Genomic DNA, 27,820 nt, shown 5'->3' on the forward strand with positions numbered 1-27,820 from the left:
GAATCAAATCATCTAAACAGCAATGCATTTAAAATAACATTTTAGTACAGTTAATTTCTTATAGGCCTAGTGTTTTTGTCGTTTCACATGCTGAGGTGTACTTTAGATGTGATCATATTGATTGGATGTGATAACGCCACAAGAAAACTTCTCCAGAAGATTTTACCGAAGTTAAACCAGTTAAAATATAATGATTTATGCATGTATAGTAAAGTGGTAATACTACAGTCTCCCATGTTTAAATTGGGAAGATAGTTAGACAAGGAAAGGAAAGGACAAAAATGTTCAACCTCTTAAACACAATTGATGTTGTAACTCAATTTGTCCAGCAGATGGCCATAAAGAGTTGATTGATGGATAGATACACTCATATTTGTATACGTGCATGTTGTATAAAATTCATTGTCACATCAATCTTCTTGATGGATTAATAAATTACATATTCATGCACTTGGTCCGTTTATAGTTTGTGTAAAACTCTGGGACCACTAACTAATGGTTATATATGTAAAAAAAAAAAAAAAAAAAAAGTGCCAAAAAGCACAGCACAACAGTTTGATTGTCATTGATTTTGCATTTACTTAGTCCTCACCAGCCCTTAGGAAAATTACATATGGTTTTACCACAGTAACCACATTGAAACAATGCATTTGTGAACTGTTTATTTTTTATTTTTTTTACTTATATGATAAAAAGCAGCAACTTACCTGGCGTTTAAATTACACTTGACAGTTTCTTAAGCCTTTCCCAAAATCCCGCTCAAGCGGTGAAGTTGGGCGATACCATTTCTACAGGGAATGAAGGGGCGAAATCATCTCAGAAGACGATGAAGGGACGATGCCATCACACAAGGAGGGAGGGGTGACCTGTTCGCAAAAAAAAAAAAAAAAAAAAAAATCATCACATGCGGCCACCGGCCAGGGACATTTTCACAGCAGGGCTGACCCGACCCGACCGCTCGTGCTCAGCGGAGGCGGATGAATCGCGCATCTCGGAGATATGTACATGAACAGTCCGATCCCATTCAATTTCCCCTGGAATATCTGAGTGCTTTCCCAGTCAATTAACGGTAAGTTTGTGTTTGCTTTTAGTGTGTTGCGCTTATTGCTTCACCTGATCTATAGTAAATATAGGAAAGAATGCTGTTGTTGCCATCCATACTCTGATCCCATCACATTTCTAATGAAAATCATGTCATAGTAAGACTTTATATTTTTATAAAGACTACAAAGACTTTTGACTACTACAAGTATTTTTTATTATAATCTTTTAACTTACAACTAATATTACTTATAACATAACTTTTTCATCGATAAATGAAATAATTTAAAGTCAGCATATTTATTTAAATTAAATTAGTATAATTCTCATTGATTAATTATGAAATGCAAAGATAAAACACACTGTTACTATTATTTGACCATCTGTAATGTAATTAGGCCTAGTAATCAACACGAATGTTTTGAAGAGTTAATGGCAAAATAATGTCATTGATTTGCAGTAGATTGTATTAAATGCCAGGACATGTTGACAGTGCTAACTGACCTGTTGCACAGAAGTTTAAATCCCTGTAAAGTGTCACACTGACCATAATGTTATTGATTTTATTTCTGACTGCAAGACTGTTCTAGCTCATGTGGAACTTTGTAATGATTATTTTACATTAAACATTTTGTTTTGCATTATTTAACTCTAAACAGTGTCTAATAAAATTACAAATAACTACTGAAAGAATCAGGAATTTATTGCTATCCTTATCCTATATGAATAGTATGCTCTGTTCATATTGTGAAAGAGTAGAATGTTTAAATGTATACTTTGATTTGCTGGATTTCCCTCCATTTCCCATGTAAACAACACAGATAGTTTATCTCTTCTTTTCACTCAAGGACGTTGCCTCTTGCTTTCACAGTGGCTGCGTCCGAAATCGCATATGAGTAGGTTTTTTTTTTTCAATGAGTAACTACACAATCGCTAAAAAAGTACATTCTATGTAGTATGATGTATCTGGATGTACTACATTCGCCATGTTGTCATTATCATGTGACCTACCAGCGTCAGTTACGTCGCTTCACTGCCATTCATAAATCCTCTCCCGTGGCCTCATGGGATAAAGTAAAGTGTCCACTGTCCATGTATGCACACAATCAGAATCTCGCCGGTAGAAGTAGGTCATCCGGGTACTTTTTACCCACTCTTTAATGAGTACTGTGAATTCGAACATACGTCTTTTGTTACAAACTGTTTTTCGCCTACTACATAGTAGGGAAGTATGCTATTTCGAATGCAGCCAGGGAGTTTCCTAAAAAAACAATATGGCTGTAAAAGCACCACCATTTGCTTCACAATACAATATTCAACAGATAAATATTTTGATAAAACATTTTGACACTGGAACAATTTTTTACAGCGCTACAATGCATTTTCCCTTATGTTTTGTGGATGCATTTGCAAATAAATTCACTCGTACTAATATCAGAGTGGCAAAAAACCAATATTTATGAAGGAAAATCCACGCTTACAGTCAGGTTTGAGAGCTGAGGCTGCAAAACAAGTGTGCTTGCATTAGGAAGAATTAATATGTCATTTATCACTCCCTCAGTTGTGACTGATCAAGCTGACATATTGAATTTGACTGATCTTTTAAAAATAGTGTAGTCATATTGCCATTTTCCCTGATTGATTTGAGTAGATGTAGCATGTCTACATTAGATAGCCTGTGTCTTAGGAGTTTTGCTTCATTGAATTATTCATTGTTTCATTTATGTATAGTTTCATTATTATTTTCACTGATAATTCTGATAGCCTATATGAAGCTTTCTTATACTTGATTGGTAGATTGTTTCTGTATGATGTTGATCCTATTTTTAGTTTTACACAAAAGCCAGCCGATCTCATGAGGTGGTGATTCTGTATACATTTGTGCAATGGGATTTGTAGGATTTTAATGATTTATGAAATATGATTATTTTTTTAAAGTAAGCATAAAGGTCCACCTGTAACCCCACCGTACAACCTAACCGTCTGTGGTGCATTCGCAGGTCGTATGAAACCGGACAAATTAGATTGCACAGATTCATACGAATTAGCCACCATTTCGCCGAAACGTAAAAATAGTTACAAATTGCCATGAGAGTGTGTTGCAAAAGCCACTCCACAACCACTGGGAGGAAAACGAACTCAGCCCTTTGGACGGAGACAGCCTTTCTTCCTCACAAGCTCTGTCACAAGAAAACAAAAGCCTTTTCAGCCTGCAAAAGTGCAAACTTTCCGTCAGACTGAAGTAGTAACTATAGAAATTGGTAACAAGAGCCTCAGGTGATTTGAACAAAGGATATCTTGAAACTCAGGACTGACCACTTACTTCAGCTGTCAAAAGATGACATATATCTGTTATTAAGACAGTTATTGGAAAGGACAGCTTATTTTTGGTGGGAACAGCTGGTGTTTGGACTGTGTTAAGCAATGTTCACAACGTTCACGGCCAGAAGGGTATTTTCTGCACGTATCACAGCAGACTGTGTTTAGTTAGTAGGACCGATGCCATTGGTGGAAGTGTAATGATACTTATTTAGGACGGGTAGTGTGTACAGATCCTGTGAATGTGACACTCAGTCCATCACTATATGATAATAAGCATCATATGCTTTGATACTTCCAAGATATCTTCATTTTAATCCAGTAATATATGCTTCTTTCTGATGAAAATCAACAAATTATTCCCGCAGTATCCCAAAACGCCTTCAGACTGGACAAAAAGACCTGTCTGAATGCAACTGGCCATCCTTGAAATGTGATCTCTCGCAGGGGTCCAGGGGTCAAAGGCTAAAGGTGATGAGAAGAATGAAGCGGTGCTATCTGACTGCCCTTCTCAGCCTCTTTGTGTCCATTGAGCCTCTGGCTGGACCATGCCTGAGCACATCAAAGCACTGGCCAAACATTGTTTGCCAGCCCTGACCTTTGACCTGTTGCTATGCGGCGAGCTTTACGCAGGAGTTTGTGTGTGTGTGTGCTGGTAGAGTGAGACAGTGGGCAGAGGCGAAGCAGAAACCTGCTGTGTCACCCACTCCCTGATCAATAATAACGTTCAATGAGTTTCCTCTCTCTGTTTCAGACTCTTCTACTAGTCGTCTGCTCGGTTTCATTGTATGTGAGAAGCATGGAATGACCCCTGCCCCCACTTACACATACAACTCCCAAGGCTAAAGTCTTAAAAGCCATCCAACCCCTTCTTCCATCCTCTTTAGAGAGGAAATAAGTAGTGAAAGTAGCACTTTCTTTCTGTTTCAGCTCTTCAGATGCCATTTGTTAGGGTTACTATGTAAGAACTAGCCTATGTGTATCTCCTCACCTGAACTGCAATTTTCAATTTTGAGTTTTCTGGAATAGTTAGACTTTATAACTGTTTGAAAATTGAAATGTTAGGCTGAAATTCTAAAACAACCCCTAATGGAAAAACTGTACACTATAGCATTCAAAAGCTTAGGGTCAGTGAGATTTTTGTTTTAAATGTTTTTGAAAGAAGTCTCTTATGCTCAACAAGGCTGCATTACAATTTAAAATAACCATTTACTATTTTAATATATTTTCAAATTTATATTTTAGTAATTTAAATTATTTCTGTGATAGCAAAGCTGAATTTTTAGCAGCCATTGCTTCAGTCTTCAGTGTCACATGATCCTTTATAAATCATTCTAATATGCTGATTTGAAACATTTCTTCTTATCAGTGTTAAATACAGTTGTGCTGCTTAACATTTTTGTGAAAAATGTGATTGTGTTTTCAGGATCCTTTGATAAACAGGATGTGCAAAAGAACAGCATTTATTTGCATTATATATGTTTTGTAACATTATAAATGTCTTTACTGTTACTTTTGATCAGTTACTTTTAACGTCACTTGTATACACACGGAAGTATATATATATATATTGATGTCCAATGGTTGGTTTTCTTGGGTCTGTGACTCTGTGTGTTAAACCTGATGGTGTTTGTTGGGCCAGTGTGAATCAGTTTTAATATAAAATCGAGGGGACAAATGTGCCTCAGCTGTGATATTTTCTAGCTAATTCTTCAGCACTTGAAGTGCTGTGTAAGAGTGTCAGAAAGATGTGTAGGTAAGACAGACAGGCTGAGAGAGAGAGGATTATCTGTAAGAGAGAAGGCCATAAACAGAGACACAATAGTTGGGTGATGGTGGGGGGGGGGGAGTCCGGGAAAGATGAAAGACCTCGTCACCTCCCTGTAAGGAAGCTCTGTCCGGGAGGATGGGGCTGTTGAACGTTCTCGCTGCTATCACGTCTCGCTCTTTTATCTCCTCGACTATCTGCAGAGCCTGTCTGCGTTAGCATTTGTTTATTTACCTGCCATTTCTCCCCCTCAGAACAAATGCTAATATGTTGTTGAGGGGCAATAGCACAGCTCCTGACTAGCTAAAAGTTTTTGCCATGTGACACGAAAGATTCTGGCTAGCAACATTATGGGAGGATGTGAATTTCACTTTCTGGTTATATAAAAGTTTTATGGTGGTACTGGTTGATGTTTATATGACGTGTCTGGTCTTCTTCATTGTTTAAGGGTGTTACTGTGTTGTGAATTCCCAGTGTGTGGGATGTGTGCTGAGTCTAGGAACATATGGCAGAGAGCATTTAAAGGCGAGGGGATTATGTCCAAGGGGCTTTTTTTCTACCCCAGAGCTTTTTTCATTAGTGGCTTGTGTTGCCATTCACATGGTTGGGCAAAAAAGATTTGTTGGTGTCCTACCTACATATAAATAAAAGTAGACGTAAAAGGAATCGTTCAAAATATCAAAAAGTCTTCATTTACTCATCTTCCAAGCCCATAAGAATACAAAAACTGATATTTTGAAGACATTTCTGGTCGTCCTTTTCCATGTAATTGCAATGAATCAGGACTGACGCTTTCAAAAAAGGTTTCAAACACAATAAAAAGTGGTCCATACGACTAATAGTCTTCATGTCTTTTGAAGTCATACAATAACATTGTGTGTTTAACAGACTGAAATTTAAGTCATTACTTACCGATAATCTCTTCCAGTGAGCTGTTAACTATTGTGACTGATTCAAGTGAGTGAGTTGAACGTGCGAACCAGGGCCACGTTTCCCAAAATCATGGTCGGTCTGATAATGTGTGGTGTGGTCACATTTACCATTGCTCTGTGGTAAATGTGATCTACGGTGTGGTCACATTTACCATTGCTCTGTGGTAAATATGAATCTATATGATCTACTTAGGCTTTTGAAATACAGCCCAGATCAGTCTGATTTGTGAACTAGTCTTTCAAACCAGTTTTGTGAACTTAATTCATCAAAAAGATCTGACTGAAAATAACAATTTGTCAGTGTTTAACAAAAGCTAGGGCATATGCCAAGACTTTCCATAACTTTCAGTCTGTTCCTCACTCAATATTCTAATAAAAAGAGTAAATCTATAAAATACATTATTCATCCTGTGAGCGCAGCCTTTCACAGTTTCCAACTTTGTGTTTACTGTTAGAGGTAGATCAATCTCCCTCTCTCTCTCTCTCTCTCTCGTTCACTCTCTCTGTCAGTCTGGGTCAGGACACCCTGACATTGGCTCACGGTGACTTTATGAGGTTGCAAATTGGACACCCTACAAAAATCCACTATCCATGGGGAAACAGGCTCTCTTCACAGCCTGTTGTAAATAATTTGAGCTCAGTCTTGTTCTGTGCTAGTCATATTTCCTGATCACGGAGAGAGGCTGATTGCCTGATGAGTCACTGACATTAAATCAGCTAAAATGAGTTTGTGTGCAGTTCAAATCACATGTAACCTCAAATAACCTCTGTGTTACAGTTGTTTGCTTTCTTGCAGAGTTCTCAAATTAAACTTTAGGTTTGGTATTTGCAGGTGTGTTGTTTTACTGGGTATAGTACAATACATTTTTTTTACTGGCCCCACCTCACAAAACTATTAATTTTGTTTTTATATGACTTTTTATAATAAATTCCAGGAAAAAAATCAGAAAAAAAAAACATTTTTGTACAAAATGGTTTTTTTCTTTTTTTTTTTCTCAAGACTCAAGACTGAGGAAATATATATATATATATATATATATATATATATATTATTGCAGTAAAAATGCATTCCTTGATTAAAAAAAAATAATAATAAAATAATAATAATAATTTTTGTTTGTAATTTTTAAAAGTAGCCATTTAAATTTTTGTATAACAAATTCTCTCCATTCTATTAAAGGTCATGGGGAATTCGTATACAGGACACCTTCAGAGCACACGGTTTGAGGAAGTGCTGCACAACTCCATAGAGGCGTCACTGCGCTCCAACACAGTGGTGCCCAGACCTGTGTTCTCTCAGCTGTACCTGGAGGCAGAGCAAAGGCCTTCTTCTCATGAAGGTGAGCATTTACTCAGTCTTCTGTGGTGTCACACTCTTTAGAATGCATTATTTATTTTAACCCATGTTTATTTAATATCAGTTAGTTAGTTGGTTATTTTATTGTATCTAAAATTGCTATTGTATCTAAAATATTGTATCTGTTGCCTTTGGCTTGCTCAGTTGGGGATATTTAATTTAATTAATCAATCAACAATACTATTGATCAGCATTACCAAACGTGGACGTTTTCCACTAGAAACAAACATTGATGTATTATTTTAATTTAATACTGTGAAGCTGCTTTGATACAATCTGTATTGTGAAAAGCGCTATATATATAAACTTGACTTGACTTGACTTGACTTAAAAAATATATATATATATATTTTTCCCAACAGGTCGAATAGATGAGGAAGATGAGGAAGAGGATGGCTCAGATTCAAACAGCCCTCCAATCCCATTTCAGATGAAGCCTCCACCAGAGGGATCCTGTACTACAGATGGTTAGATCATATAGGCCAAGTGTAACAGAGCAGATCTTTAGTGACTATTTAAGCCATAAGTCAGTACATTTATAGCCATTCAGACTATTGATGGATGATCAGTGATTCCACACATTCATAGAGTCACTGTGTCCTGATTCAGTGGTGACCAGACTTCTGCATTTCAGGGTTCTGTCAGGCGGGCAAAGACCTTCGGCTGTCATCCATGGCCACTGAGTCTTTGGAAGTCCCTCCTGGATTTCTGCTCGTCGGCGCGAAATCTCCAAGTGTGCCTGATCACATTCTGGTGTGTGCGGTGGACCTGCGCTTTCTCCCTGATGAATGTGGACGTAATGCACTTTTAGGTAAGACACACTGAACCTGATGAACCAGAATCTGAATACCCTGCATTGGAAAGCCCTGACTTAGGTCAGGGTACCCCAACCTAGGAGAAAACCACATTTTCATTTGACATAGAGACATTTTTAGGTCTTTAATTTGGTTTTCCATGGCACTCAGCTCAGCTCAGCACCCTCGCCCCCAGTGATGGTTTGTGGCTATGGAAACTGGGCACTCAGCTGGGTACTGTCTATACTATGTCTCTATTTTAGAGAACTGATTTTGGTCCTCAAGGAATGTAGACCACATCTGTGCACTCGAAGACATCCACAAAAAAGCAGATTCACCGAATGTCTTGTCTGTTATAGGTTTCTCAGGGAACTGCATGGGCTGTGGAGAAAAGGGCTTCCGCTACTTCACTGAGTTTGCCAACCACATCAACCTGAAGCTCACCACGCAGCCTAAGAAGCAGAAGCACTTAAAGTACCACCTGCTCAGAAATGCACAGGGAATTCTGGTCAAGGGACCACCAATCTGCTGGAAAAGAATAGGTAAGATTGAACCAAACTGATTAGACGATGAAGGTATCATTCTACACTTTATGGTAATCATGTTGAATGGCATCTTATTTTAGCAGCGTTTAGCATCAGCATGAATTATTGACAACCAGTGATTTGCAGGAGGGTTAACTTGACCCTGTTCAGCATCCTGGGTCACCCTGACCCATTCACCAGTGCTTGTCTTCTCAGTCTGACAGTCCAGATGGCTTGCACTTCTAGTTGAGCTCACTGCTACCATGGTGACACGTCAACATTGGGCCAAAGAGCTTTGGCAGTGAATGCGCATATTCAGAGATTTATTTTTAAAAAGAATGCCTAAATGAGTGTAATGGCCTGTTCACACACAGGACAATAACTATAACGATAAGTATAGCTATATTCTAATTCTATGAAAATAGGAAAGTCCCACTGATCTCTATAATGATACAATATATATATAATATATATTTATAATGTCATTCTATATAGATCAGTGGAAAGTCCACACCACAGCTACACAGGAACAAAGTCGTTGGAATTTCCAGCTGATGAACAAAAAAAGCCAATGGCAGCAAATCAGAATTCATCCGACTTTAAAGGACAAGTTCAGTATTTTACACTTAAAGCCCTGTTTACAAATCGTTTCTGATGAAATAGAATGGTTAAGATTAAAATTTGGACACATGCTGCTGTCCCGAGAATTTTAGGTTTCTTTCGCTTTCCCCCCCACCTCCAGAATGGCTGCATATGTGCACTGGAACAATCCTTCCTAAAACGCATTAAACTTTCGTTTACAAAGACGTGAAACTCACCGAGTGGTCAGGGGTGTTCACTGATATGCTCACACAAAAATCGCTGCAAAAGATGCTTTCCAACAGGTGTTTTACCATTCGTTGTAAAACTGTGGACCTATTTTTCCAAACGCCTCACACCCGTAGATTCTTCCGTTGAGAGCTTGAATAATAGACACTCCAGCCAAGTTGGTGGCGGAGTAATACCGTACCTCACAGCACATCCAATACAAGTCAATGGACATCCAATACAAGTCAATGGAGTTGGACAAAAACTACAATAAAACCTGTTGGAAAGCATCTTTTGCAGCGATTTTTGTGTGAGCATATCAGTGAACACCCCTGACCACTCTGAGTTTCACGTCTTTGTAAACGAAAGTTTAATGCGTTTTAGGAAGGATTGTTCCAGTGCCCATATGCAGCCATTCTGTAGGTGGGGGGGGGGAAGCGAAAGAAACCTAAAATTCTCGGGACAGCAGCATGTGTCCACATTTTAATCCTAACCGTTCTATTTCATCAGAAACGATCTGTAAACAGGGCTTTAAGTGTAAAATACCAAACTTGTCCTTTAAAAAGCTTGAGCTTTTAAAGTGGCGGATGGCATAACTGCAACACACGCTTATAATAAATGGAATGTTATAGCAAACTATATGTTTACATTTTCTAAACAAAATGTGAGTGGCACAAAAGTTGCATGTGGTTTCTAGGGTTTTCCTAGAATTTTTTTTCTCATGTTATGTGCAGACAGCCGAATGAGACATGCAGTCGGTAATGTAGCTGCTGGACCAGAGGAACAATCAGGACATGGACCCTCTGACCTGCTTCCCAATTCAGCGCACACAGCCTTGAACACAATTAACCACGCAGGTAGGAAACACAGGGTGTTCAGATAGAACAAGTTTGCATAGACGCAGGGGCGATTCTAGGATTTCAAATTAGGGGGGTTTAGCCCCCAATGATGGTACAGTATGATAAAAAAAAAAAATATATATATATATATATATAAATATATATATAAATATAATTTTCATTCATGGAGATAACATATGGAAAATGTGCCATGCTTAAGTGGAAAACTGGTGGAAACAAACACACATGAAAAAAATGACATGTAATTACCATTATAACCAGAAGATGGCTGCAGAGGACCACTTATTAGCTCATTTGCCATTTCCGTTCCCTTTTATAGTTTTTTTCGCTTGTTTTGCTTTTTGCTTTATTCTAAAATTAATATTATAGCAAATTTGAGCAATTTTATTGCACAGAAGGATGAAATATTGCAGGAGTAGGCATAGACATTATTGAACTGTCTGTCTCATTGCTAGATTCATAATCTCCCATGAATATATTTACTTTTTCAAAAATAGAATCTCTTTTATCTTTAAACTGATATATTTTACCCTGTCCCCATCACACAGATCTAAACACTCATCTCCATATATCTGAGGGCTCCCCTCCCACAACCAACGGCAGTCATATTCCTGGACCGGCACAGCCTGGAATAGTGGCCAGTGGCCCTGGAAGGCCCACAGTAATAGGTAATCCTGCCGTCACTAATCACTCAGTGTTTATATTTCAAGCTTGGATCAGAGAAAAAGGAAACCTCAATTTTACAGGGGCGGTCCCTAAACGAATCCTCTCTTTAGACTTCACACCTCTAATGAAAGAAAGTCCCCCTTTTGAAATGTTTAAATGCTTTAAAAAGAGGCAGCTGTATTGTCTAGGCCTTTTCCTCCTCCTCTTTTGTTGTTGGTGTCTGTCATTATTCAGCATTTGGGGCTGTAAAAGATCCCTCTCTTTTCTTTCAGCACTCTCTGTCTATCACCTCCATAAAGTGGTGCTGTAAAGTCTCTTCCCTGCTCTCTCCTGCTCTCTGTCTGCATTGTAAAATGTGAGACTTCCTTCCTGATGCTTTGGTTTTCATTAGGATTTAACACATCTACCCTTTTTTTCTGTTTCTCTTTGCATATCCGCTCTTGTTTACAGTCTGGTTAATGTGTAACATAATAGTCACTTCATATGACACCAAAACCCACTTTTAAAGTGAATTTACATTCCATTGCTTTTAGAACAACAAGAAAAAAGGAAAGTTTGTCAAGGTAAACTTTGATGTAAGCTTGGCAAATACTTGTCTGAAAGATTAAAAAAGGTTTTAATAGCCTTGAAATTAAAACATTATATAGCAGTGATGATAGATAGATTTGTTAGTCGTATTGACCACTGACCAGTTGTGCTGCTCTTTTAAGGCTCCATGGTAAATTCTGGGCCTCCCAAGAAGAGACACAAGGGATGGTCCCCAGAATCCTCTGTTCCTACAGAAGTCACCCCCAGACCTGCTCCCAACACCACAACTAATGGCACCAAATCAGGTAGACACACTTATATCTCTACTGACATAGAATTCACTGCCCTCATTTACTGCTTCTTGTGTTGTGAACAAATCTGTCTTTCTGAATAAGAGTGCATATATAGGATTTTGGGACAGCTTAGCCCAGCCATTTTGACAGCTTAGCCCAGAGTCATGGTGGGTGTGGGGGATGAATATTTATAGATATTTATAAATAACCATATAAATATATATATATAGTGCCCTGTAAGATCATTAAAAGATCAGTGGGCAGTAGTATTTGGGTTTCATTCAGACACAATATTTCTGCTTCACCAGGGAAAATTTTGAAATTAAGAAATACCAAGTTGAAAGATCTAATATAGTTGTTTTGTCTTGTAATTGTGTAAGAAGCCTATTGTTTGCTATGAAATTAGCCATTTACTCTGATATAGAAATAAAATAAACAATATGTAATATTATGAAGCATTAGGAGGCCTTATGGCTAGGTGTTTAAAGGCTAGAGAAAAAAATAATAATTTGTGCCCAAAATATGATGTGGTCTGACTGCAGCACAGGCTCTGCCAAATAGGGCTTTTTAATTATAGCTAATATAGCCTTTATAAATCTTCAACTTATTTTCTTAGGAGAGCACTAGGAGTAAAAACTTTTTTGAAAGCAGTATTCTAAACAATTAATATATATATATATATATATATATATATATATATATATATATGTATGTACATATCAGGTACTATTGAATAGATTTTTTAGACCAGGTTGCTTTACTTTGATAACTGTTAATGCCAGGGGTTACTTAACAAAAAACAGGACCAAAGCACGTACATCACTGGCAAAAACAATGCTCAAATTGGGTGCTCGACAAAGGAAATAATAATACAAAATTATTTTTGGAGCCTTGGTGTGCTGATTTTTTTCAGGAGTTAATAAATTAGTTTGAATTTCACACACCTCGTAACCGTGTTATTTTACTCTAGCCCAGTGGAGACTGAGACACCGCTGCTGTGCTCTTCATATTTGCAATACCTCTCACGGTGTAACCACACTCATGTCTTTTATATCACAAAAATGTGATCTGCAAGTTGACAGATCATGTATCAAACATAAGAAAGTGATAGTCAGTTTGTTCCGGAATTGGAGCATCCCTAGAAACTAAAGGCTTTTTTGCTAGTCAAGTGAGTGTTGATACACTATTACATCTATAAACTATATCAAGTGTGGATGTGTTTGTCTTCAGCTGACAGCGGGGCATCTGGGTGTTTATCTATGGGGTCCTCTCTGCCCCTTGGCCCAGGGGAGTCTGTCACAGTGCCTGATCACCTACTCCAGACTTGTGGACTACGGCCTGTCATTTTTAAAGGTAAGATTTCTAAATGTTTTTGTTCTTGCATTCTGGTGACAAACTTTTTTTTGCTGACCCTATTTACAATAACAGCAGTTTCTGTTATTAATATTTATATTTATTTATAATTAATATTTATTTATAAAATTACATTACGAATGTTTATATATTTGCAGAAGAAACTAAAATAATGTTTTCGGTGGTTTGTGCCTGTTTTGTCTACCGTGTGATGTGAGCAGTGTCTGATAGCGGTTCCCACCACTTTATCTTGGGCCAGCTGTTCAGTTACACCTTGTTTGTGCTTTTGTCTGTAGGGCACGGGACACTGCCACATTTGTGTGGGAACCTCGGGGACGTGCTTGTGAGTGGCCTGCTGCAGAAATGCTATCGCAGCTCCCAAAACCTCCCACGCGTCTACGAGCAGTACGGCACTGCTCCCATTCAGCCCATCTCCACTGAGATGCTAATCCTGCTGACTGTCTACTATCTAGTGCAGCTTGGTGAGAACAACAGTATTTCAATGCGCATGTATACGTGCACATTCCACACAGTCTGTTTATGTACAATAGTAAACTTTGATTCCAGGAACCCCCCAATATGAGTCCCTTCCTAAAATATATCTATGTATAAAGATCAGTTTGTACTGTTTAAGAAAAAGCACGAAAGCCGTAATGTTAGATGTATGAAGCTGAAGAGAACTCTTTTCAGCAGTATTTGTAAGTGTATCTGTCTATCATGTTACAACAGCACCTGACCAGGCTCCTCTGATGGAAGACTTGGAGCAGATCTTCATGCGTTCCTGGCGTGAGTCACACCTGACGGAGATCCGGCAGTATCAGCAGACACATGCACAGTTTCCACCTCCTCTTCCCTGCCTCGCACAGCCCCTCACTCCCTCTCAGCTCCCCTGGCTGGCCAAACTGGCCACCAGCTCGTGCGGGGAAGGAGTTCTGGTGCTGGACACAGCGCCCTCTCTGGCCGAGGCGCTGGAGGACACCTTTCACAGACTGGTGGATGGCAGATTGAGCCACACCAATTATGTGGTGATCATCTGCATGAACAGGAGCCAGGAAATAGAGTCATGTGTGGTGGTGACAGGTATGTAGGTTACAGATATCCAAATAATAATGCTAGATTTTCATCAAGAATATCACTAGAAATATATCAGTAACATATCAACCATTCGAAATTTTCGTACTAAAAATACTATATAAATAACAACGGCTTATAGTTAAAAACTACAGCTATCAACGTAATAAAATAATTGTGATTAATCTCATGATTTTTTTAGAAAGCATAACAAAGCAGTAAGCTAAACATTATCACATTAAACATACTTAATATCTAAAGTGTATTACTTTAACTTTATCACTGCTAAAAAAAAAACTGCACAATTAAAAATTTGTTTAATTTAAATCAGTTTTTTCACACTTTACATTTTAATGTTTTGATGCCTAAAGGCACTTATAGCATTTAAAACAACTTATTTAATTTTTTATATTACTGCTAACAAATAGTATAGAATTATGTTTTTTGGTCTTAAAATGAAAACATTAATTTTTTTCAGAATTATAATAACCAGATGATGAGCATGTAGATGTAAAATGAAAATGAATTGAAAGTGGATTATAATTTTATAATATCTATGTTTTCACACAGGGAAGCATCAGACTCGTGCTCTAGCTGAGAGTCTTCTCTCTCCCAGTGATTGTGTGAGAGAGATCGTCCATGAACTGTCTTCTGGGATGGCAGCAGAGCTGGGGTCCTATTTCAGTTCTTTGGGTCCAGGTAAGACCTCTGGTTTGATACACGGTTCTCACCTCTGCAGTTTCCTCATTCAGTGTTTAATGCACCTCTTTACCTCTTATCAGATGGAGATGTGGAGGCTTTGCTGGAGAAAGCCAGTCCTGAGAACACCTCCCAGTATTTTGGTATAGAACCATCAGGAGACAGTCCTAAACCCAAGTGTGCCGGTGAGACTGACTTTTGAGTACTCAAGTATAAATTTATTGCAATAAATAGCTTCAGCATAAGGTGTGTTAACACTTCAGTCGGATTTTTCGATAGAATTCTCCGTAGAGTGGCACGAGATACGGCCCGTTCAGCTTGCTGTGGCACGGAAGCTGCTCTCGCACGTTTGTGCCATCGCTGATTCCAGCACACAGAACCTGGACCTCGGTTCCTTCGACAAGGTTGAGTTCTTAATCTGCGTTCCGCCCTCTGAGGTCACCTTTCATCAAGTTGTCCTTCACCTGTGGAACTCAGGTAGAGTACCGCCACTCATTATCCATGAGTCTCTACTGCACCCTTTCAGGACTAAATTGGCCCACTTATTAGTTTATAAAAGTATACTTTTAAGTGTAACAGTAGTAACCTAAGTTATATCTAAGTTTTACATACGGTTACTCTTAGTTCACTATAGTTATAAACTTCTAGTCCACTTTTTAATTTAAGAAAGTACACTTTTAAGTATACTTTACAGTAAACTACTAGTTTAATAGTTTTTATACTGCAAGTTCTTTAAGTGAAGTTAACATCATACTTATAGCTTATAGTTTATTTTTGCACTTTAAGGTAAAGCCAAGTATACTTAGAATACTTGACTGAACTTTTCTTAAGTATCTCAAGTAAAAGTACAAAAAAAATATTTAGGCCAAATATACTTAGACTTTTCTGTATACTTGCCAGTATAAGCCAAGCATACTTAAGTATAATTTTGTTAAGTATATTTCTGATGATGAGTACATACCATGTAAATTAAAAGTATACTCTATTATTTTTTGTTTAAAAGAAGTGTACAAATAGCACACTTGGAAAAAAAAGTCCTTTTTCTTATCATTCTTTTTTTCTGTATCACAGATACAGAGCAATTTTATTTCTCCTTTTGACATATTTCCCTTTTAAAACAGGAAGTTAAAGGTCTTTTTCTTTTTTAAATAGGCAATTTTTGTCACAGACTTGGATAAATCCCATTGAGGTATTTATTAATATTGCAGATAGATCTCACTTCCTGCTGTTGTATTTCCAGGGGTGTTACGGGAGTTAGGGCTGAACCAAGACTGCTTCTCACTGAAGGAAGCGGAGCAGTACGTGGTAAAGCTGAACCAGAGTGCAGTAGGAAAGATCAACAGCCTCATTCAGAAATCCAAGATGAACCCCTACACGCTCTTCATACTGGTGCATGATCATGCACACTGGGACATCAGCAGGTATAAGACCTCACATGATTCTCCTTGAACCTTAGCATCCTCTTTGCTTGGCTGTTGGTGGAACAGTCTCTGTATCTTTATTCTTATGACAGTGGGCAGTGCAGTGGAGGAGACTCCAACTTAGGACTAGTGGATGGTCTGTTGAACTGCAGGCAGATTCGAGATGCTCCCAACATCCTGACGCTCCATGTGACTTCATTCCCCTTCACCTTGCAGACTCAGTACACACGCATCAGCCCTTACAATGAGATCCACTGGCCCTCTGGATTCAATAAAGTAAGAACACCACATTCTATCTATTTAAACCAGTAAGTTAAGCTCCTGGAATCGCTCTTAGAGGTTCTCTTTTTGATTTTGTCTCCCTGTTTTTCTCACTTAGGATGTGGATCTTTATCACGAGAAGACAAAGTACTTTGGCGTATCTGAGCTGCTGGAGACGACCCGCTCTGGGAGTGGCCTTCCTCTTCTACGATATGACAGTTCGTTTGAGAGCATGGCTGCTGCTCTGGAGGACAGGTTTGTTTTCAGTGTTACTTTTAACATTACAGCTATTAATTAATGAATAGTTTATATACTTTGGTGCAAATACGCTATGGTTCAAAAATATATGGTGAGTAAGATTTAAATTAATACTTTTATTCAGCAAGGACGCATTCAATTGATCAAAATTGACAGTAAAATAACATTTATAATGTTACAAAAGATTTATATTTCAACTTTATATTTGAACTTGCTATTCAACAAAAAAATCTTGAGGAAAATTGTATCATGGTTTCCTTAAAAATATTAAGCAGCACAACTGTTTTAAACATAAAATATGTTTCTTAAGCACCAAATCAGCATATTAGAATGATTTCTGAAGGATCATGTGACACTGAAGACTGAAGTAATTGCTGCTGAAAAATTGCCAAAATTGTAATAATATTTCACAAAATTACAGTTTTTTGATCAGCTAAAAATATTTATCATAATAGATAAGAGGTTTCTAAAACTTACCGACCCCAAACTTTTGCCTCCGCGTTCTCCATGTATGACGTTTTGTATGAACTCCTCTCCTTACTTCTCCTCAGGTTCCCAAAACTACACAGTGCAGTGATTCGCACCCATGTGCTGATCCAGCATTACTCTCTGGCCCTGATGGCAACAGCGGGTGGCCAGGCTTTACAGGCTTTGCAGAAGCACATCTCAGTGGAGACTCTGGAGATGGTACAGTGCCTTCTCAACACATCCCAGCGGTGTCCCAGCCATCACGGTCACATGCTGCTCTTGCGGATCCCCTCACCAGCTCTCGCTGCCTTCGCTCACCAGCGCCTGTGCCATGTCCGCAACAGACTCGGCCTCCACAAGCAGTTTGAGATCATCCTAGGGGATCCATGCTCTGCTCTCACTATAGGAAATCACTTCCTGGACCAACTGAGGGTATTTACTTTTTAATCTTTGTTGTTTTTTTTATATAGAAATAAAATATTGTGTCATTTATTCCTAGTGTATTTGTACTGATATCCCTAAATCATGCATCCTTTTGCTCTTTAAATGTCTCTAGGTATGGCTGAAGATCTTAGACCCAGATTGGGCTCCTCGGACATATCTAGAGCTGGAGGCTTTACCCTGTATCCTCATCTTAACCGGCATGGATCCACTTGGAGAGTCTTTACCCAGGTAAAACACTCATATTAACTTGCTTATTTTAGTTTTTTGTAAAATTCTAGAAATTACAGGCATGTATCCAGCTGTTAAATATGTTATTTTTTATTGTATTTCATATAACAAAAACTACCATCCTTTGAGTAGTTGTTCAATGAATCATGAAATGGGCCTTTTAAAGCTTTCTAATCTATTTTGTCTGCCCAAATAAAGGTTTAGTGAATGTGTACAGAGGTCAGCATGACCTCAGAAAAATAATTACCTGTGGCAATTTGAGGCCACTTTCAAAATCGTTTTGATAAATTCATTGTTGTGTTTTCCCAATTTTATATATTTATTTTACTAGCACAGGCTATTCGGAGTTTTATTATATTCATAATGTCAGGCAGAGTTACAGGGCTTTTAGCCCAAATTTTAATATTACTGTTAACCGATGCACATCTCCATGCAAGGCAGCCAATTTTAAATTCCTTGAAATTTCTATATAATATTATATTATTATATTATTGTTATATTATAATAACAAAATTAATAATATATATTATATCATGGGTTTTTTCAGCTAAATATTGCAATAATGTAGAGCTTATGTAGAGTAAAACTTGCTTGTAAGTTTAACCCCTTACCTGACAGGGATCACTGGTGATCCCAGATTATTTTAGTTCAAAATATGTTTGAGCTTATATATCTCAATATTAATAACAGTCTGGTTAATTTTGAGTCTTGAACTATAAACTCTCAAGGGTTGGCTTTCTAAATGTATGTGTGTTATGTTTCTATTCAGAATTACTTATGAGCAGTAACCTTTTTATTTTGGGCATTTCATGTATGCAGCACTTGCCAAAATTGGGGGTGATGAGCAAGGGGTTAAGTGATTAGATTTGAGAGCCAAATTTGAGAGAATTGAATTGTTTTGAGGTTGTTTTTTTTTTCAGTGGATCATTTAGAGTTTTAGGAAAGGAATAGTTCTTAAGCTTTACTTGCATGGTTTGTACTTACCTCTCACCCATGTTGTTCCTTTGTCCCCAGATCTCTGAAGTACTGTGACCTGCGTGTTATCAGCCTCTGGTCTCTGCAGCGCACCACTCTAGAGCAGGAGCTGGGATTGGCTGCGTACCTACTGAAGACAAAACAAAATGCCCAGCATGGGCCCCACGCACCCAGCGACCTTTCTGAGAGTGACCCTGAAAAACTCAGCAGCACTGACAATGAGGAGGAAGAAGTTGTGGTGGATGGTCAGTATTGCAAAGCCAGAAAACATGGAAGTTTATTCTAAACTGAACATAAACCATTTCGTTATGAGTACGTGCGCAATTTATACACTAAATTAAAAGGACATTTTCATGGTCAAGAGCAGGCACACCACAACTACCCCAAACATATAGTCAGAGAAAAAGAATATCAAGCTGTTAGACAGCTCAGCCTCATGCCGTCTGTGTTTTAACACGGTCTTCAGCACAGCTTTTAGGAGGAAGAGGATTCTCTTCCAAGACTCCAGCATTGTAAGTCTCATCATGTAAGAGGAAATGGAGATTAACCACCTCAATGACTGCATGTCCACACAGGTAGAACTGTTTCTTTCTTCGGGGACATTACAAATAATTCAAAACGTGATCTGTATTTATCTAAAATGTATTTTCAAATTAAAATCAAAGGATAACTTTTTAACCAGATTTTGATTGTTACAATGTCGGAAGTGTATGCAAATAAACAATGTGTACTTTCTCCATGTTACCTGCACCCAGATATCCCTGTTTATTTGTTGGCAAAAGTAACACTTTGGGTTGTTAGTTAAAATCTAACAAAAGTGCTTGTAATTTTCTTAGCAGTTGTTTGTAAGTTACTGCATCTCTCCTTCAATTTTATTTAATTCCAAAAACATCCTGTAAAAAATGATACATTGTTTCCTGATAATAACTGATAAACTGATCAAATAAACTGATATCCCGAGAGGAATGCCTAACGTCACTTTTATACTAATAAAGCATTGGAAATGTGTCTGATTTAGGACTTGGGACAGTGATCTGTGGTTTTGCTTTCGGAATGGTTCCCAAAACTGCTGAATTCAAAGGTTTTTACTTGCAGCATGTATTTTGAGGGATTCTCTCACACTGACCTTACCTCTCTCTGGTGGTCTATAGTAAACAACGATCTCCCTAGACTGGGTAACCAGGCCTCCCCAGCTGGATCCCAACACCCAAAGTCTGACTGGACTCCTTTGGATCCAGAAAAGCAGCCCAACCAGAGGCGGCAATCCAAATCCACCTCGTCCGGCTCTTCGTCCTCGCGGGGCTCTCCTCTACGGCAGAACTGCTCCTGGGCGTGCAATCTCAGCCGCCCGCCTGTAGTGCTGCTCCCTAAGGCTGTCTACGACCTCATCACCACTGTGGATTCTAGTGGCCTGCCCAAGTCCAGTTCCTTCCTCCCTCACTCTTCGGTAGAGTGGGCCAGCTCCTTTAGACCCCTCCTCAGTAAGATGATGACCTGCACCGAACAGTCGCTGTATTATCGCCAGTGGACGGTCCCTAAACCCTACCACATGGACAGCAGTAACCGAGCTGAAGGACGCACTGATAACTTCCACCCACGAAAGCTGCTGCTAAGTGGGCCACCACAGGTAAATGAGGGTCTGGAACACTGGGTGACAGTGTCAGTATAAGACTGGTGGGATAAAATGGCTATTGTTGTGCATGTTCAGGTGGGGAAGACTGGGGCGTATCTGCAGTTCCTGGGTATTCTCTCTCGTATGCTGATCAGACTGATGGAGGTGGATATCTACGATGAGGAGGACATCAACTGCAGTAAGTATTAGGGATGGAAATAAAAAGTAATCTCCAATCAGGAGTTTGATTCACTGAAAAGAATTGGCTCATAAGAGTTCAGGAAACTGCTGTTGGGTTTTGATTCATTGAGAAGAACAGACTCCTAAGAATCATTAATTTGTAAATCGGACTACTCTGGTCGTGCTCCTGTATATGTTTTTGAATTACTAAAAAGAACTGACTCATAAAGAGTAATTCATTCAAGAATCAGACCACACTGGTCGCGCTGTATGTTTCATACTGTGTTTCGAACCATTAATAAACCTTAATTCGGTTCCGGTATTGTAAAACATTTTTATAAATTTGTGAGTTGAATTCACTGAATTCCTTTTATTCAGATCCTCAAGCACTGAAGTCTTTGATCTCTCTTGGTGTCCTATAGGTATCAGTGAAATAATTAATATTCTTTTCTCCAGAGTGCGAGACTGATTTGATGCGTTATCATCAGCCCGTTGCGTTATGGCCCAACACAGACACTGTGCGAGGGATGCCCTTTGATTACACCATCCATGACCCTAAATATGAGGACATTAGCACTGTCTACTCTCCAGACTTCACTCTGAATTCAGAGGGTGAGACCATCAAGACAATCATATGTGGTTTAGTTGAGCCCTGCTGTAGTAATTCTGACATTTAAGTAGGTTAGTATTATTTAAATGGTTTGTTTTGTCTTTACTGCTTTAGATGGACACTCCAGGAGGCAGGAAGACGTGTATCTACGCAGGCGAACGGCAAGGATAAAACTCTCTAAATACGCAGCATACAACACGTACCATCATTGTGAGCAGTGTCACCAGTATATGGGTTTCAATCCACAGTATCAGGTGAGTCCTATACACTTTATTACACAGCTCTCTTGAATACTTGATTTTGATTCGTCAATGGAAGCATTGAGATTGTGATCATTCTGTCAGGGTTAATTTTGGTAATAAGGACTGGCTGACTTTACATTATCCCTTACTGTATAATCTGTATTATAATGTGTGCATTTTGGTCTGACTATATTTTGGTACATTGATTTTCTGTTTGAAGCTGTACGAGTCCACCCTGCATGCCTTTACCTTTTCTCATCTTCTACTGGGAAATGAAATCCAGCTCTACTTCATCATTCCCAAATCCAAAGAGCATCACTTCGCCTTCAGCCAGTCAGGAGGCCAGTTGGAGAGCATGAGACTACCCCTTACTTCTGATTGGGTACGGACTAGTAGTCAACTAGTAGAGGCCAATTTTGCCATGAGTGCATGATGAAAATGACATTTTCACTCCATAGTTTTGTTATACAAACTAGTAAATGTCTTCTAAAAGGTTTTAGTTAACTAAGCTTGACTAGTTCCAGACTATGTAATTGAGTAATTAAAAGAACAACAATTAAAGCTAGATTTGATGTTTGCAGAATCCTGATGCTATCAAAAGTCCAATTTTTACACCCACCACCGGGCGCCATGAGCACGGCCTGTTTAATCTGTATCATGCCATGGAAGGAGCCGCCCACCTGCACATTCTAGTGATTAAAGAGTACGAGATGGCCGTCTACAAGAAATACTGGCCCAACCATATAATGCTTGTCCTGCCCACTGTCTTTAATGGAGCTGGAATTGGTAACCACCAGTAGATTATCATCCTGTGTAATTGGTCTGTTGATGTCAGTGAGTTTTTAATAAAGTTGCCTTCTCTCCCACATTCTCAGGAGCAGCTCATTTTCTAATTAAAGAGCTTTCCCATCATAATCTGGAGTTAGAGCGGAGCCGGAGAGTGGAGCATGGAAATCGGCCACCAGAAGTCTGGCCCTTCATCATCCTCGCAGATGATTCCTGTGTCATGTGGAACAGTGTCGATGTTGATCCAAAAAGGTGCTTAATTTTGTTTTAATTTACACTTTATTAATCTTACATATATTATTTATTGTTTTTATATGTAGTTTTTAGCTAGAAATTACACTTTATCAGCACTGTATTTTCTATTATTTTTATTAACTATATTTTTATATAGTATTATTATTATTTATTTATTTATTTATTTTTTTATTTATTTTTTTTGTCTTTTTGAAATTGTGTTTTTAGTAATTTAGTCATTTTTAGTTGTTCCAAATGACTTTTTAGTAGAATAATCTCTATTATTATTATTATTATTATTAATAATAATAATAATAATAATAAAAAAGAAAAAAAAATTAAAAAAGAAAAAAGAAGTTCAATAAATATATCCTGTCATCAAAAAAGACTGATGGAAATGAATGGGTCAGAAAGTATGGGAACAGAATTTTAATATTGGATTCATCCCTATTTTGTCTGAAGTAGTGTGTTTGTATGTTTTTCAGTGGCACCACAGGGACAGAAAGAAATGTTTCCTTGAAGCAGGTTCTTCAGCACATGGAGTCTTCTCCAGATATTACTCAATATGGCTTATGCGGGATGAGGAAGTGGTCCAGTCGTGGAGGTGGGGCCGGGCACAAAGAGCCCTTCTCGCGTGGACACCTACACGACTTTCTGCTACTTAATGTGGACCTCACACAGAATGTGCAGTACAACCAGAACCGGTGAGTTCTGAGAATGTCCAACTAGTTTGGTTGGTTTTTCCTTCATTATTTACCAAATATTCACATCTTCCCCTCATTCTCCCCTCAATAGTTTCACATGTGATGATGTGGACTTCAACCTGCGTGCCCACAGTGCAGGACTCCTCATCTGCAGATTCAACAACTTCAGTGTGATGAAGAAGCAGATCGCCATTGGTGGATACGGTACCTTCATCATCAAGACTAAGGTAGTTTTCTAGCCAACGTCCAAAACCATTTTACTGTATAGATATATGACAAGAAACATTCATGCAACTCCTTCTGATGTTCTTCTGAATTCTCCACAGATGACAGATGTCCCCACCACAATCCAGCCGTCTCAGTACATCTGTGCTCCAGACAGCAAGCACCTGTTCCTGGCCACACCAGCTCAGCTACTGCTGGAGAAATACCTCCAGCACACCAGCCATCGCCTCTTCCCCCTCAGTGCCCAAAACTACAGCCACCCAGTCCTCTCTGTCGACTGCTACCTGAACCTCGGCCCAGAGGTACTTACTAAGACCTGTACCTTTACAAAAAAAATTTAAAAATCCATAGTTGACTGATGTAGGGCTGCACAATTCATTGGAATAAAACCATAAAATTTAAAGCGGTCATGACATGCCTTGATCTTTTGACAAATAAAGAGGTCTTTTTACCATTTAAACATCCTGCAAGTTTCAAAGCTTAAAACGTCCTCATTATAATCAAAGCATTTTATTTAATCAAGCTCCAAAAACGTCTCGTTTTGATATTGCCGCATCTACATACATTTGCATATGACTGCCTCCAGAGCAAGATATCGACGGATAATTATACATCATCGCACCATAGGCTCCACCCACTGGCATTCAGTCGCTTAACAGCTGACATTTGCCTACACTGGATGTGACCATCGCGTCAAAAGCATATAGAACCCATTAAAATCACTGACGCTGTCTACACTGGATACAGTATACAGATGCGCATTCAGTTTCTGACATACTCCAAGGACTTGAGTCTGTCGACAACAGGACAATTAGAAGAGTTAAAGACGCATCCAGTTCAAACAGCTCGTTTGTGTCTCTGTACAGACTTCAGAAGGATCCCAGTGTCGGGAAATAAATGGATGGTTTATTTTAATGGCGTCCCGGATTGTGTCGGAGGATTATATGTTTGTTCAGAGCATTTTGTTTTGTAAACGATGCACAGACACAAACTTTTGTTGAAAGCTGAAGCAGCCAAATTGTATTGGATCTGACTGCAGCTGCATCGCAAAGCGTACAGTAAGTAAATGATTTCATAATGCTTGGCCTGTTAATGCAAACTTCATTAACATTATAAGTGAACCTCAAGGAACATATTAAAATAAAAAAATCCATGTCATGACCCCTTTAAATAAATATATGCACTGCGTGTTTCAGATTGAGGCACTGTGTTAATGATCCAGTGTTTTCATTGTCTTATAGTGGCTCAGTTCACAGTAACTCACGAAATGGCAACCATCTTCCCTAAATTTGTAATGAGAAGCACTTGAGCTCAAGAAACAAAAGAGCTCTCTGAGATTTTCCAGCAAAATAAAAGTGGTTTAATGTTTGAAAATTAAGAAATGAAAACTGTTTTTGTATTTTAAAATGAACGTATATAATTTCTTTCTTAAATATTTTTTTCTTAATGTTATATTTATTTTTCTTAATTTTGTTTTACAGTACAATATATATAAAATAGTAATATTTAATTTTTTACAAATATTTTCATTTAGTAATAATAATAAATATTATTATTATTATTATTATTATTATTATTATTATTAGTCCTACAAATAAGCATAGCCCACTTGATTTGTTTGTTTTTTTATTACAATTGCAATTTATATCAGAAAAAAAAATAAAAAATATATAAAATATATATATCTTTTTTTTTAAATCGTGAAGCCCTAGACTGGTTGTGCCAGATGGTAACACCAACCATGGTACTTGAAGGAACTTCAAAGAGTATCATGGTGTGGCTGTTGTATCGCTACTGTGTGACCTATTCTGAACACTTCCACATAATTCTAAATAGACCTTTTGGTGGTTTATTTGTGTCCGTTCCCAGGTGACCGTTTGCTTTGTCAGCTCCAGACCTCACTCCATTAACTTCAGCACTACTGGACTGCTCTTCAGTGGCCTCCTCTTATACTTCTGTGATTCCTTTGTGTCTCCTGGATTCCTCAAAAAGTTCCAGTTCCTGAAAGGTAAAGATAATAGATGAATCTATTTGTCTGTCTATTTAGCACAAAAGAAAACACTGACAAGTGATTTTCTGTTTAATAAGCATTTACTCTTTTCTGTTTCAGGGGCGACTCTGTGTGTGATCTGTCCTAACCGGAGCTCTCTACGTCAGACTGTAGTTCGGCTGGAACTGGAGGACGAATGGCGGTTTCGTCTCAGCGATGAGTTTCAGACTGCCAATGCCAAAGAGGACCAGCCTCTCTTTTTCCTCACAGGAAAACACATATGACTCTCAAAGCCCGAAGACTTAATCACTTTGGTCTTATCAACTGTCCTGTATGTATATAATATTAGCTCTGTATATAATGCACTGGATGTGCTGTAAATGTCCTGCTTGCTTACTGTTGGTGTTTATTCTCCTTTTAAGATCATACAGTTCATACATATTGCATATGGAAGGAACTTCAAAGAGTATCATGTTGTCGCTGTTTTTTACATCTTCTTTTACATCTTTATCATTGTTTAAAATGTATTTATTTACTGTGACATTTCTGTGTTTTTTATCTTTCTATGTTTTATTGTTTGGTGTTTTAATTGTTTTTTTTTTTCTATCAGTCGGATCTTTTTAACGTCAGCTTAATGCAGTTATGAAGTGTTAAAATAACAGATTGAAGTATTTTGTAGAAAAGAGTATTTTTGTAGCTGTGTTTGGCCAGTTCTGTGATGAATGTGGATGAGGGCGTAATGTCATTAAAGTACTTGTCATACATTTCAAATCTCTATTGTCTCCGCTCAACATGTTTTTTCTGTTCCAAATTCTTTTGACACTATACCACTGTATGAACACTAGAGGACAGAACAATCTTAAAAGTTTAAAAGGTGTTCTGTGGTAGATGCTAAAAAGCTGATATTTTTCTTATAAAGCTGAAAGTTATGGTTTAACTGGCTCAGAAATCTAAGGTGTTCTTTATTAAAAATAAAAAGAATAATTTGGTAATGTTTGTATATTGAACTGCCATTGTTCTTGTGTATTGAATATGCTTGGAATATTGACATTGCAGTTCACAAATGTCAGTTGTCCGTGCCTCCACAAATTGATTTTATTAATGCTTTCATGCATGAATTAAGATAACCTCAGATTTTTTTCCTGTGTGTTTTTATTGCTCTTGGGGCAAGAAAAGCAAGATCTGACCTTTTTTTTTTTTTTACACATTTACGAGTAAAGTAACACATTATAAGTAAGATGCATTACGTAATCAGATTACTTTTTTGATGTTACAAGTAATGCATTGCATAATCAGATTACTTTTTTGATGTTACGAGTAAAGTAACATTACAGTTAACATGCATTATGTAATCAGATTACATGTTTGATGTAACAAGTAAAGCAATGCATTACAAGTAACATGCATTACATAATCAGATTACTTTGTTGATGTTATGAGTAAAGTAACACAATACAAGTAACATGCATTACGTAATCAGATTACTTTTTGATGTAACGTGACGCATTGCTAGTATGTGATTATGTAATCAGATTACATTTTTGATGTAAAGAGTAAAGCAATGCATTACAAGTAACATGCATTACAAGTAACATGCATTACATAATCAGATTACTTTTTTTGATGTTACGAGTCCAGTAACACATTATAAGTAAAACATTGCATAATCAGATTACTTTTTTGATGTTACGAGTAAAGTAACATTACAAGTAACATGCATTATGTAATCAGATTACTTTTTTTGATGTTACGAGTAAAGTAACACATTACAAGTGACATAACTGCAAATTTCCTTTTTACATTTATTACATTTATTTACAACCAAAAAAAGTTACTGCAGATCAAGTACAACAGTCACAGTAACAGTATGAATTGTAGATGAAATAGAGCTGCATGATGTCCAATTTTGTGGACAGATGAATACTCAGAATCTCCTCCCAATCTAAAATCACTACTTGGAAAATTTAACAAGATATGACTCCTTAGATGTTACAAAAAATTTGTTTTTGTTTTTTTTTACCTGCAAGAGTCTCCTAGGATAGAATGAATGGATAGATATTCCAGCTTGGCATTTCTGACGTTTCTGGCCGCTGGCCATCCACATACAATGGCTTGCCACTTGGTGGCAGTGTATAGGATGATGCACTAGTGCCTACTGTAGTGGTTGATG

At 37.9% G+C, this 27,820-nt stretch overlaps 2 protein-coding genes across 4 annotated transcripts in view; one reads left to right on the forward strand and one right to left on the reverse strand.

Annotated features, from left to right (window-relative positions):
* The first annotated feature begins 894 nt into the window (after positions 1-894).
* Positions 895-26,082, forward strand: greb1 (growth regulating estrogen receptor binding 1). The gene is made up of 32 exons (XM_079853324.1): positions 895-1,069; positions 7,241-7,400; positions 7,780-7,884; positions 8,052-8,228; positions 8,571-8,753; positions 10,277-10,399; positions 10,951-11,070; positions 11,779-11,901; positions 13,120-13,242; positions 13,539-13,724; positions 13,972-14,322; positions 14,884-15,012; positions 15,096-15,197; positions 15,292-15,489; positions 16,253-16,433; positions 16,526-16,709; positions 16,813-16,949; positions 17,504-17,852; positions 17,977-18,092; positions 19,107-19,312; positions 20,219-20,694; positions 20,776-20,878; positions 21,316-21,471; positions 21,584-21,723; positions 21,932-22,093; positions 22,293-22,497; positions 22,587-22,749; positions 23,217-23,435; positions 23,527-23,662; positions 23,762-23,962; positions 25,530-25,668; positions 25,771-26,082. The coding sequence occupies exons 2-32, from the start codon at positions 7,244-7,246 to the stop codon at positions 25,932-25,934; spliced, it is 5,514 nt and encodes a 1,837-aa protein (XP_079709450.1). The 5' UTR covers positions 895-1,069; positions 7,241-7,243; the 3' UTR covers positions 25,935-26,082.
* Positions 25,601-27,820, reverse strand: part of pfn4 (profilin family member 4) — a 29,113-nt gene continuing 26,893 nt past the window's right edge. For 2 of the 3 annotated variants that reach the window (XM_079853362.1, XM_079853359.1), the window contains one exon: positions 25,606-25,661. The gene's annotated coding sequence lies outside the window, so the exon portion shown is untranslated. Of the gene's footprint in view, positions 25,662-27,820 lie in introns of all 3 variants that reach the window. The other variant, XR_013819409.1, reaches the window with a different exon arrangement.

Source organism: Squalius cephalus (assembly GCF_949319135.1).
Source record: "Squalius cephalus genome assembly, chromosome: 20".
Taxonomy (NCBI): Eukaryota; Metazoa; Chordata; class Actinopteri; order Cypriniformes; family Leuciscidae; genus Squalius; species Squalius cephalus.

Coding starts and splice junctions, on each gene's coding strand:
- greb1 (XM_079853324.1), top strand. CDS start 7,244: ATGGGGAATTCGTATACAGGACACCTTCAGAGCACACGGTTTGAGGAA. Junction 23,436..23,526: donor GTGCAGTACAACCAGAACCG/GTGAGTTCTGAG, acceptor TCCCCTCAATAG/TTTCACATGTGATGATGTGG. Junction 23,963..25,529: donor ACCTGAACCTCGGCCCAGAG/GTACTTACTAAG, acceptor GTCCGTTCCCAG/GTGACCGTTTGCTTTGTCAG.